At 41.9% G+C, this 13904-nt stretch overlaps 1 protein-coding gene across 2 annotated transcripts in view; it reads right to left on the bottom strand.

The window, feature by feature from the left end:
- Positions 1-263: 263 nt before the first annotated feature.
- Positions 264-13904, bottom strand: part of usp44 (ubiquitin specific peptidase 44) — a 64809-nt gene continuing 51168 nt past the window's right edge. Inside the window, exons 4-7 of one of the 2 annotated variants that reach the window (XR_010021075.1) lie at positions 11715-11823; positions 11423-11628; positions 9930-10205; positions 264-6636 (exon numbers count right to left, since the gene is read on the bottom strand). Coding sequence is in view for 1 of the 2 variants with exons in the window: in XM_063072255.1 (XP_062928325.1) it covers positions 10057-10205; positions 11423-11628; positions 11715-11823 (464 nt within the window). In the remaining variant the exon portion in view is untranslated. Of the gene's footprint in view, positions 10206-11422; positions 11629-11714; positions 11824-13904 lie in introns of both variants that reach the window. The other variant, XM_063072255.1, reaches the window with a different exon arrangement.

Here is a 13904-nt window from a genome sequence, read left to right as displayed (position 1 = left end):
CTCCCCCCCCCCCAAACAAATACAAACGTTTGTACATGTAATATTGGATCATTTTTCTCAATAAATAAATGAACAAGTATAATGTTTTTGTGTTATTTAACTGGGTTCTCTTTATCTAGTTTTAAGGTCTTGTATGAAGATCTGATCACATTTTAGTCATATTTATGCAGAAATAGAGAAAATTCTACGGGGTTCACCAACTTTCCAGCACCACTGAATATATTTTGTCCTTGGCTCTTTTCTTGTGCATGTAAGACTACATCTCAGTTTCCACTCTTGCAAAATCGCAGTCAACCACACAATTATTCTCTGTAATAAGTTAAGAATCCAATTCTGTTCCCTCTTTGCTTTTCATTTTTGGTATCTTTTCTATGTAATTATGTTTTTCTTCTTCACATGCCCTTTTGTAGCAACTACTCAGAGCCATCCAATTTTGGTCTAGCTGGTTCTAAAGTTCAGTACAATGTACTTTCTTTTTAATCATTCCATAATCAATCCTCTGGACCACCTTGGTTACTCTCGAATTTACACGTTCCTCAATGGATAAAGAATCAATATCTTGCATTCATCCATAATAGAACACATTTGCCAAATACATACCCATTCCAATCCATGGGGAAGACACACAAAATGCTGGAGGAACTCAGCAGGCCAGGCAACATCTATGGAAAAGAGTATAGTCGACATTTCTGGCTGAAGCCCTTCGGCAGGACTGAGGAACCAATCCATGGGAAACAGTTTGACAGCAATTACTTTTAAACAAGATGGAAATGCTTCTCTTTAAGAAATGGCAATGCAGTCTTCAACAGACCACCAACCCACCTCAAAAGACTCTTAGAATTGTATAATTTTAAGTATGTTGTGAGATATTGTGAATGTTACAGTAGTGTGTTCCACTCCAAAGCTTCATGTTTACATTACAACAGAACTTTCAGAAAACCAAAAATTTCAATCTGGAGACTTAAGTGTAGGTAACACTTGGAGGTCGTTTATTTAAAAACTTTATTGAGGTAAAGTATCTAAAGTTGAAGTAACAATTTTGCATAGCATTGCTTTACAACAACCAAGAATTTTCATATAGCAAAATGAATAATCATCTTTTAACAAAATTGGGTAAAAGCTTTTTTTCCCTCTATTGTACTGTATGAAATGCTGCTATGATATAGGTCAACTTGTCAATTAAAGCTAGTTGCACATATGTAAAAATTCAAGTTAGAGCCACACTTACAAAAAATAGAACTTTGGATCTAAACCTTGATTGTAGAAAACATTTGAGACACATTCTTTTCCCATTTTAACTACTCCCTGCTCCCTCATTTTATGTCACAATCATACTTATGATAAACTCTCATCTCTTTGATACACATTTTAGAAAAATATTTCTCACTGTATTTCGACCAAAATAAATTTCACCAAAATTGGAACAGGCATATCATTCAATGGTCCCAGAAAGAGGAGAGAATTCAATAGCTCATTAATGAGAACTGAAAACATTAAGACCCTTCTTGATCATTGTTTAAAATTGTAGAAAGCATCAATGCAAAAAACACGGGTATAGCAGATTATGCTGATGCCTCAGCTCCAGAGACAAGGGTTCAATCCTGACCTCCAGTGCTATTTGTGAAGTTTAAAAATTCTCGCTGTGACCCTGTGGGTTAAAGGCTGATTTATACCTGTGCGTACTAGTTTACGCCTGTATCTGCCTTGCTCTGCAATTCACCGCCAAAATGCTAGTTGGTGGAGGGGTTTCTCTGCCACTGTGTTGTGTTTCTTCGTGTTGAAACTCAACACGAGGAAACTCAAACTTCAAACAATGGCGACTGAAACTGAAGGAGGGTGAATTTTCTGTGCTTGTCCGGTCACTGAGAGACATGGACGAGGAAATGCATTTCAAATATTTTCGGACGTCAGCAGGTAGATTCGACGATTTGTTTCATCGTCTCCAACCATTTATTTCGCATCTGTGTATGCACAGTATACTCTGAGACTGGCAATCACCATTCGAGTTTTAGCTTCAGGTGGAAGTCAACAGGCTGTAGCAGCTAGCTACAAACTGGCATCAAGCACAGGGTCCTCCATAATTTCAGAGGTCTGTAAAGTTTTATGGAAAGCATCGCAACCAGAGTTCCTTCCCTGCCCTTCAGTCACCCATGGGAAGCTATTGCAGTGTAGGAGGAAATGCGATGCTACCAAGTGGACCAATCACAGTTGTTGCAGTCTGCGACGCCGCAATGCGTAGTTACATTTTGGGAGAGGTGTGCGTTAGGCTACGGCGTACATTTGACGCACAAGTATAAATCAGCATTTACCTTTAAGACACATTTGGTTGACAGATTGGCCACCATGAAATACCCATAGTGTAAGTAGGTGGTGGGCATACAATTTATGTATATAAGCTACGTATTTATATTTATTGTGTTTTTATTAATATTGTGTTCCTTATCTTTAAATTTTTTGTGCTGCATCAGATCTAGAATAAATTATTTTGTTCTTACACTTGTGTAAAGGAAATTACATTAAACAGTCTTGAATCTTGGTTAACGGGGAATAGGGAAGTTGCAGTGTGTGAATTGAACTGCCACAGACTGGGCGAAATGGCTTTCTATGTAATAAAACACGAAAATAACAGAAATATGAACATGGGTTCTTAAGAGATGTTTCAACAACAGCTGATCAGGCCAACGGTAGCACAGTTACAGCCCTAAGCAACAAGCACAGCATGAAATTAGCATGGTTGATGCAATTTTATAAACACCTAATCTGACCTTTACCAAGCCTGCAGAAGATATGGAATACCACCAAAAATCCTCAAAAATAAGTTCACAGGTTGTCATGAATTATTTACAAGATGATCAAATATTTGATATAACATGATGCTTTAGAATTCCCAGTGTGCTCAATAAAAGTAAAAATATTAGTATGAACCTGATGCCTTAATAGGCAATTTCGTAGAAATTCCGAATTTGTTTCAAAAACCTAGGCTTGGCACTTTGGGTGGAAGGTAAAGATCAATGAGGCAGAGAGAGGGGAAAGTAATCAAGGATTAATAGACTGCTTAAAGATCAGTTGGGCAAAAGTATGAATAGTCAAGCAGCATCTGGAGCAGGACTTGGAGAGAGAAAGCATGGTGTAGAAATACTGATCCAAAGCACACAAAAGATATCAACAGACATTTAAAGGTGAAAAATCACACCAAGAACACAGTTGAAACATTAAATGTTATATTACTAAGGATGAAGTTGCACTTTTTTGAACCCTGATATGAAAACACAGACCTCCATTTTTTTCTGCTGTGAATTTCACATGTTCTTACTTGAGATATATAATGTCACACTGACTTAAAAACCTTTCCCAATTAAAGGTGACCCAAAACAGATTCTTAATAGTTCAAATGATGATTTGGTTTCCTTTTCAGATGTAAATTCAAGAAGATGAAACAGTAAATGGACTGGTGTTTTGTGATGGACCCTGCACATGAAAAGCGTGGAACAAGGAACAAACTACCTTCATTATTAACTTCACACTGACACTAATCACTTTATTACACAATTACCCAAATGCTCACTGATACAGTCGGAGACTTGCACAAGATTTATGGAATTTCAGTCCCTTCTATAGACCCGGTTGGTGGCGTAGTGGCATCAGTGCCGTACTTCAGGACAAAAGGTCCTGGGTTCGAATCCAGCCGGCTCCCCTGCACGCTTTCCATCCGTGCTGGGTTACCAGCTGGTGATCTCTTTGGAAACTCACCCGTCAGAAGGCAATGGCAAACCACTGCTGTAACTTGCCTCGTACGCGGTTCCCCACTACGTCAGAGAGGCATGAGAAACTCTGGATGCAATGTACCTTCCCTTTTTCCTATAAAGCCAGTACTTTGAACAAAGTTCAAGAGTGGAAGGGTACCTTAAAGAACTGGGCATCTCAAATGATCTCCTGGTTTCCCAAAATGATCCCAGTCACCAGTCTACAAGAGCTGCTGTCTGGTTTCTGCAAGATAAAGTACCAAAAGGCCAGTTTCTGTACTGTACAAATTCAATGACTAAGCGCTGGAGAGTTACAATAAGAACAGAAAATTCTTTCAAAAGCAACACACCAGAATGCTGGAAGAACTCAGCAGGCCAGGCAGCATCTATGGAAAAGAGTAAACAATTGATATTTCGGTCTGAGACCCTTCATCAGGATGCTGTCTGGCCTGCAGAGTTCCTCCAGCATTTTGTGTTTGCTTCGGATTTCCAGCATCTGCAGATTTTCTGGTGTTTCAAATGTAATCAGCTTGAAACATTAACTCTGCTTGTATCTCCACAGTGATGCATATTCTGTTTTTATATTAGTTCTTAATTGTTATACAATCATATGCAAAATGATTTCCTACATTACAGCACAACATTTCAACATTTAAAGTATAACTCCAGCACACTGCATTCAAGATCTAAATTTATCACTGAATTTTCACCAGGATTCAATTATTCTCACTTAGCTATAGACTTGTATTTCAAGGCAAAGCTAGGACTGCGTTAAACTACATCAGAACAATAGCCCAGTTATTCCCTCTGTTAATTCCTCTGTAGAAACAACATAGAAACAAGGAACGTATACACGAGGAATTCTGCAAATGCTGGAAATTCAAGCAACACACATCAAAGTTGCTGGTGAACGCAGCAGGCCAGGCAGCATCTCTAGGAAGAGGTACAGTCGACGTTTTGGGCCAAGACCCTTCGTCAGGACTAATGGGGCATTTGTCAAATCATGGCGACAGCACACCAGCGTCAACTCCTATCCAAACTTACAGTATTGCATGATATATTCAACCTAAAGAATAAGATGTTGATTAAGAATTATTCAATTTTTAAAAAGTATTTGTTCATTTAGAACAAATTATAACTGAAGAGTTTAAAATATAAACACAAGCCCAAACAATACAAGAGTTCAAACAAGAGAATCTGTAGAAGCTGGAAATCTAAGCAACACACACAAAATGCTGGAGGAACTCGGAGCAGTCAGCATCTTTGGAAAAAAGTACAGCTGACGTTTTGGCCGAGACCCTTCGACAGGACAAGAGTTAGGCAGGTTTCTAGTAATTGAGTAATACAGACTGAACGGTCAGATGCAAGTGCAAAAAATTCTGAAAACAGTAAAACACTTCACAGGACCCTTTACATGGATAGGGCAGAACACAAAACAGGATCATGTGGTAGGGAACTATTAAGTTGGAAGTGGTAGATGGAAGATTTCCAAAGGTGATAAATCTGTGAAGGTTTGGGTGATGGTGGTCCGGTGCTAGTTGGCCAGGTTCTGATCCAGGGGTAAGTAAGAAGCGGTGTCTGAGATCTGCCATCTGACCCCTGTAAGGTGAAGGTCAGTCCTCCAAACTACAACACCACCATCCTCGATTGTGGGGTAGATGCTGCGGTTGCTATCAGGGCAGAGAGTGGACAGCAATATGTTCAGGGGAGTGGGATGGGGTGAGGGGATTGGAGATGTCAATATGGCTGATGTCAGGCGAGCAGCTGAAAATGAAAAAATTGAGGGGGGATAAGCGGCTAGAAGGGAATGTCTAAGGAGTGTTGGAGATAGGAGAAAGGATCTTAAATCCTTTGGTAAGATTTCTTACCAAAGAAACTAGCATGGAGACAGAGGCTACAGAAAAGCTCAACACCTGATGGATCTCGACCTCTCTGAAACGTGAAAACAGGGATACAAAGATCACAAGACAGAGAAGCAGAATCAGCCCATCAAGTTTACTCCACTATTTGATCGTGGTTAATTTATTTTCTCCCCAACCTCATTCTCCTGCCTTCTCCCTGCAATCTTTGACACCCTTACTAATCACGAACCCATCAACCTTTGCTTTAAATATTCCCAATGACTTGGCCATCTGTGGCATTGAATTCCAGAGATTCACCACCCTCTGGCTATAGAAATTTCTCCATATTTCTGTTCTAAAGGGACTCTAGGGTGAGATCTCAGCTGAGCGATGGGGGTGGGGGTGCAGATCCAGTGAAGTAAATTTAAAGTTAAATAAAGTAATTAAAAAATAAAGTTAAAAGCGGATAGTGAAGACAACAGAGGGATGGAGCTGGGGTCAGGCATAGCATCAAGAGAGGAAGAGTCAGTGGCTACATCAAGGAATGCAGCACAGATGTGTGGGCGAGTTTTTATAAAATTTTATTTATTTTCGCAATAGAGCGTGGAGTAGACCCTTCAAGTTCATTAAAGGACTCCTCACCAGAAAAAAAGTGGAACTTCGATGAAAACATCAAAGCAGGAACTAGAAGAGTACCTGGAAAAAATTTACACCAACTTGAAAAGGCAGGAACATATGATCATTCCATCTGACATCTCACCAATTCAGCCCCCCACTTATCATCTGGATTCTGGCAGGCAGGAGCGGCATCTGCTCTCGGGCCTAAAGGAGTACTTTATAAAAACGCACCGGACGTCTTGCAGTTTCTCTGGAGGCTCAGGAGGGTAGTGTGGCAGAGGTGAATAATACCCGAAGTGTGGCGAAGGTCTGGTGGTGTCCTTATTCCAAAAGAAAAGGATGCAGAGAACAGTCAGTTTTGACCAATCTGTCTTCCGAACATTGAGGGGGGGAACATCATCTTCACTGTAATGGCATAGAGGCTGGCCAGCTACCTGGAGAGAAACAAGTACATTGATACACCTGTACCGAAAGCAGGAATTTCAGGGTTCTCTAGGTGTTTGGAACATACAAACATGATATGGCACCAGATCCAAGCAGCTAGGAAGGACATAAAAAAATCTCTATGTGATCTTCCTGGACCTCGCCAGTTCATTCCACTCAATTCCCCATGCACTCCTCTGGGAAGCATTTGACTTCTTCCAGATACCAGAGCCCATCACAACACTGGGGAACTTGTACTTCCAAGACCTGCAATTGTGCCTCACAACAGCAGATTTTACCACAACATGGCAGAGACTGGAAGTAGGCATTATGACAGGTTGCATTCTATCATCCCTGGAGGTTATTATCAGGGCTTCAAAGTAGGTGGGAGGCAGTAAAAGATCAAGTGCTGGACTTGGTCTTCTTACTAGGACGTACAGGGACGATATAACAACACTGACCACTACTGCAGCATGCACCAAGTGACTACTTGGAAAGCTGCAGGAAAACATCAAGTGGGCCAGAATGAAAATCAAACCCAGCAAGTCACAAAGCATCTCTATAGACAAGGGAATGCTGAAAGACAAAGTTCTTCATCTGCAATGACCTAATTCCAACAGTGTCTGAACAGCCTGGGTAGGTAGTACAATGCCAGCCTCACAGACAAAAAGCAGGTACTGCAACTAAAGCAACACATTGCCAACAGCCTAGATAACATCGACAAGACCATGCTGCCAAGAAAACTGAAGATCTGGTGCTTACAATTTGGACTCCTACCCCAGGTAATGTGGCCACTCACTACCTATGAAGTCTCACCATCAACTGTGAAAAAGCTCGAGCGAACCACCATGTCATTCGTAAAGAAGTGGTTCGGTGTTCCAAAGTGCAACAGTAACATCAGTCTCTATAGTAAAGGAGTCCTTGAACTACTTTTCACCAGCCTTAGAGAAATCCAAGTATTCTGAAGTTTATCTGCAGATGACAATCAAAAACTCTCATGACAAGACCATCAGTAACATGACAAGACCATGCACGGACCTTATCAAATGGGTGGAAATGGACCCCAGCTGATGTGATGCAGCAACAGCAGCCCTGAGGGATAGAGACATTGTGGGGCAAGTCCAACAGGGCAGGGGTGGCTTTGGTCTGACAGCAAGTGGACCCACCTGGCACAAGGCCACAATTCCAGAGCAAGGAAAATGGTTGTCAAGGAAGTGTGGTGACAAGAGGAGTCAGACAAAAGTGCAAAGGCTGTCTCCCTGGCTAAGCAGGGGCAATGGATGCAGTGGGAAAACAGTGAGAGGAGGGAAGTCACCTGGAAGGACATATGGGAGATTGAAGCAAACAGACTTAGCTTTCTCATCAGAGCTACATTTGATGTGCTTCCCTCACAAGAAACCTTCACTAGTGGTTCGGTGAGAGCCCAACTTGTTCCCTGTGCCCGAATCCGGCAACCCTCAATCATATCCTGGTAAGCTGCAAAACCAGCCTCACACAAGGCAGATACATGTGGCGTCAGAACCAGGTCTTGAAGAGCCTGGCAACACCAACTGAGACCAAGAGGATAGCAACGACCTCACTGCCCCCTAGGATAACTAACGCTCTGACATCAGCAGCATTCATCCGGGAGGGAGGGAACAGACCAACTAATCTCCCCACTAAGCCAGAAACAGGACCGATGAACATGGCCCATGACTGGAAAATGCTGGAGGATGTCAATAAACAACTCACCTTTCCACCAGAAATTGCTACCACCAACATTACAGATGATCTACATCGTGAAACACAGTCCTGTGGGAGGATTCAGTGGCAGGGAAACCAAAGTTTGTGCTATGGATGTGGGTTGTCGGGGATTTATAGCCACATCCACCATCAAGTTGCTGAAGGAGCTAGGGATCCATGGTGAGACTCTACAGCAAACCATCAGAGCCACTGAGGCCGCAGAAAGAAGTAGTCAATAGCTTTGGGTCAAGTGAAAAGACCTCCCTGGGCTCCAAGATAGCATCAAGAGTGGGAGGACACAACGAGGGGTGACTCTGGGACTCAGAAGTCACTGTTGAGACCTCTGGAGATGTAGTGGCCTAAAGGCTGATTTACACTTGTGCGTACCAGCTTACTCCGTAGCCTACCTAAGTGGGCTAGGCCGTTGCGAGCATTTATACTTGTGCGTTGGTGTGTCTGTATCGCCCTGCAATTCGCACACATCACGCATGCGCACACACCTGCCTGTGCAAGGCTTCATGGTCATGGTAGTCTTTCTTGGGGTAAACAAGTTTAAAGCAAACGTCTTTTTTCATAAAAGCGAAATTCCATAATTTCGGAGGTCTATAGAGCTTTATGGAAAGCTTCCCTGCCCTTCAGTTGCCCAATGGGAAGCTATTGCGGCGTAGGAGGAAATGCAATGCTACCAAGCAGACCAATCACAGTTGTTGCGGTTTGCGTTGCCGCGATGCGTGGTTACATTTTGGGAGAGGTGTGTGTCAGGCTACGGTGTAGGGATCTGCATAGGGTTCGCGGCTATGCTGTAACTATGGCGTCAATTTGACGCACAAGTATAAATCAGTCTTAACTGATGAAACATCAAGGAAGGAGGGTGCCCACTTGAAAAGCCTGCATGTCAACCGTGCCACACCCAACAACAAGGCAGTCTCGAGCAAGTGTTCACGACCCATTGGCACAAGGGATATTAACAGTTTATCCTGTGTTTTTTAATTTCTACAGTAAGTCTATGCTGCATTTTATCAAGGCCTTCACAAGCTACAGAATCCAAAACTGACATAACCCTCCAAAAGTATTTTCGCCACAGCTGTGCAGAGCTGAAGCACAACTATCACCCTCATTTCATCTAGAAATAAAATTAAACATTACTTTTCCATTTTGAAGTCTGGGGCAGGGGTCACATTAATGGATAAAGGTGCATGTTCAATATGAGATCTTAATGTTGCAGATAAAATATTAGAGATTTAAAACTGAGGATCACTGCAGATTCCACAAAGACCATTATAATACAATTAATCAGTAAACATTGTTGAAGCAGACGTGTCAGATCAATGGAGAACCGAACTAAAAGACTGACTAAATAGAATATTAACACTGTTACACCGAACAATAAACTATCCAACGGTATGAGGTATCCATTAGTGATCCATTGAATTCCACATACCAGATATGAAAATTACAAATGCTGTCTTGTATGTACATAATTATTATAGGATGATTATTTCATGTAAAGCAATTGAAAGCATTTATTTTGACACCCAAATAATTACTTGATAAAAACACTATAAAACTAGTAACTATGCACCTTTTCAAAAAGGAAAGTCCGACAGTGTAGTCATCCATAAAATGCATATCCACAAAATCCTTGGGCTAGGACTGTGTTGAGAAAGTAGTTATAATGAGTATACAAGCTGCAATTGTGTTGCTGGTGTTCAGTTATTACCAGGTGAGGCAGGTGGTGATGGTAGTTTAGTGCCATGAGGGAGTCGACGGATATAAAAGAGGATGTAGGCCTGAGCTTTGCAAACTTCATCCACAGTACAGATCGTCACAGTTGAATCATTACAGTGGACCCACAATCCTACAAAAACCAAAACACTCATTATAATATAAACATAGTATTAAAAGATAATGCTGCTATTTGAAGGTGAATAAGGTGATCTGTCATGCTCTTCAGGTACCATTACATGTAAATAAAAAGGAAGACAGCGTACTTGACCATGGGGAAACACCAGACCCCATTCTCTAGAAAGGGCTGTGACATTCCCTCCTGTGTAATGAGCCAGGACGGAAGTGATCTCAGAGCAAAGGCCAACTGCAGCAGGACAGTATCAGTCAGCCAAGATCAGTGTTTCACCATTTGCTCTGAACATACCAGTTACTTCCAGATTGAAACTGGGTGATGAAAGGTCAAAGGATTCTTATTTTACATTTTAAATTTAATTTAGGAGCGCCCACTGTTTTGGAGTAGAGCGAGCAGAACCTTAAGTCAAAATACACAAATGTGCACAAGAATATTACAAGCAGGACAGCGCAAGAGTGAAAACCTTCTGAACTTACTTCAGTTCAGAGTTCATTAAATCAAATACATTGGTCACTTTTGGAACACTGACCTCAAACCCAGCCAAAGCTACCAACTAACCCAATCAAGGTTCTCTGGATGAGATATAAGTGAGCCAGTAATGCAGTTCCGACTTTTACCAGCCAATTATAAAACATTGGATCATTCCCTTTAAGAAAGATTTGTATGAAATAATACAGAACTTAGTAAACATACCTTAAACAAAACAGTGAAAAGGTCAATATCACACAACTTGAATTTACTAATATGGGTAAGACTCTAAATCAACTACTGCTCAAATTTTCAGACAGTGCAAATTACTGATGAAGCAGAACTATGGCAAATATTTGGAAAGCGATCCCTTGGTCTAAAGCGTGTTTCATGTGCAATGCCTACACTCCTACACCCAAAGCTATTAGTTTTAGAAATGGGACTTGCACTTATAGCTTCCAGCAATGATAAAAGCCCCAGCATCAGGCCAGATTCTAACTGATACTGCATGGCGAGAGGGGAAAGGTGGCAGCAGGGGGAAACAGAAACCACTAATAGCTCTTTCTGCACATAGATCTTTTAATGCAATTTGAATGTTAACCCTCAGACTGCCACTGCATATAGAACTCACAATATTTAAGCAAATTAACATTTAATAATTTTTTCACATCTTTTAGTACTGCCTTCACATCCCAGACTGATCTATTTGGGATGCATGCAGTTTTAAACACATTAAGAGTACACACCTCCATCTGTATTGTAGCAATATGCTGTATAATGTCCTGAGCCAAAGCCCTTTCCATGATGCATGACCACAGCAGCCAGATCGTACATGAAGCAATTGGCCCCAAGGACTCCAGTTGACTCCCGGCAGCAGTATGGTTCCATATTTAATACCTGGTCGAAGCTGGCATGGACTCCTATCTTCTCACGGTGATTGCGACCTGACCACCTGCAACAAGAATCATTGGAGCACCAGATACAGAATCACAAACTTGAACACATGTAACTTCTTTCAGCTATTAAGATCTCAATTACCTAAAGCGTTTGAGGTGCAGACGCAGAACATGAGGTAGCTTGTGGATCATTAGCTGTTTCTGCGCCTCTGTTAGGATCAAGGGTTTAGAGGAGGACTTCCTGCGCTTTCCTAAGAAAAAGAAGCAACTTTTAAATAACTTACTCTTTAAAGAAAATTTCCAACGTAGTCCATTAGGTGTTACATCATACAAAATGAGTCTGAATGCTAATAACTGGATTTTTAAGTTCTAGTTTAATTGTCAACCACACACAAGAATACAGCCAAATAAGATAGCGTTCCTTTGGGGCCAAGGTGCAAAACACAATACCACACACAGCACAAGGCACATATAATTATGATAGCAGTAAAACATAGTCACAAAAAAAATAAATAATATAGCCCAAGTCCTTGAGTGACATAGCAAGAGTTAATGGTGCATGGGATGTTGTCCTGGAGCCACGTTTCTAGAAGACCAAGCATGTAGCAGTTCCTCATCATGTGCTAGGGCAGCCGCAGACTAATGTAATTCACCTTGTCTTCCACTGGAGAGCAGCACTAATGAGGGGGGCCAGAGTATGTCTGCCGTACCTCTGCTCCCTCCACCACCACCTCTGGCACCTCCTCCTGAGCGGCTGCTACAAGTGACAGTGTGGCATGAGGGCCTGGCCCACACAACAACTGAGGCCATACAGCTCCCCTGCTAGCCTCGTCAATGAACCAATGTTCAACAGGGTCTTGTGATGACAAGGCAATCATATGCACCGCCTCTGATGCCTCCCTCCTTGGGTGGCAGTAGCAGGCAACATAGTACATAACAAGCCCAGCTCACTGATGTGGTAGAGCTGCAATACTTAACATCCAGTGTTTTACAAATTGTAAAGGACGTGTAAGTATCCTTTGTTTGGACTCACAGGCCGGTGCCACTGAGTGCACTGCTGGCTTATTGGAATTCTGCTCTACGTTTGAGTTTGGCAGCACAGTCTACCCCACACTATATTCAACACCAAATGAATGAAACCGAGTTCACATGTGAAGCCAATACAAGCTGGTCTATGGTAAAAACTGCCAAAACAAAATACCTCATAATCTTCCCCTGGGCAGCTGTAAAATGCGACACCGTGGCACGATGGCCTGGGTCCACGCAACAACCAAGACTATGAGTGCGAATTGATGGGGATGTCTAAAATGAGGCATGGGTAAAATAGTTGTGTCAGTGAGACCATTATAGATTAGCCTAGTGGACAGAACGGACAAGGCAGGCTAAAGGGCCTGTTCTACGCTACATGACTCAGATCCTAAATAAAATTTGTCTCAAATTTTGGCCTCAACCAAGATTTCAGAATCTAAACTGAACGAATTCTTGGCTGCTTTCCATTCTACAAATTACTATTTCATTGTTTTCCTTTTGGTGACTTAAAGAAAATAAGACAGGCAACCAGCACCTGAACTGAGGCGAAAAAGATTTGGAGTAGAAACAGGATGTGGATGCCACTGATAATGCCAGTCACTATCTCCCTATTGCTAATTGCCCTGAATTAAGGTGGAAGACAAGAGTGGAAATTAACTACAAATATAGGCTTAGAGTCACACAAGCCAGAAATGGCAAATGAGAAGAACATTAGTGAGATAGGTGGGTTTTTATAACAATCTCATTTTTATAACAAACTCATTTTTAAGGCCAGCGATGTTGTGGGGATGGAACTGGACTCTCTGACGGTGGTGTCGGAAAACAGGATGCTCTCCAAGTTGCATGCCATCTTGGACAATGTCTCCCATCCACTACATAATGGACTGATTGGGCACAGGAGGACATTCAGCCACAGACTCATTCTACCGAGATGCAACACTGAGAGTCATAGGAAGTCACTCCTGCCTGTGGCCATCAAACTTTACAACTCCTCCCTTGGAGGGTCAGACACCCTGAGCCAATAGGCTGGTCCTGGTAGTAGATCCCCACTCCAACCCAAATCAAACAATAAACAGCACCTGCCACAAATTTAAAACAACCAATTATACTAGCTTTGGGCTGCTACTGGTGCAGGGAGTGCCTGTAAATTTTACATGCCCAGTTTTGGTCTATTTAAGTACTTGGTTTTAGACGGACAGAATATGAGACCAAAATTTCATTTGGAGTCAAAGTCATGCAGCACAGACATTGACAGACACATCATTCCCATACTCACCATTATGCTGTAACAATTCCATTTATC

The sequence above is a fragment of the Mobula hypostoma genome, chromosome 20 (assembly GCF_963921235.1).
Source record: "Mobula hypostoma chromosome 20, sMobHyp1.1, whole genome shotgun sequence".
NCBI classification, from domain to species: domain Eukaryota; kingdom Metazoa; phylum Chordata; class Chondrichthyes; order Myliobatiformes; family Myliobatidae; genus Mobula; species Mobula hypostoma.
Note: the sequence above shows the minus strand (reverse complement) of the source record. Positions and strands in the feature narration are given on the sequence as shown.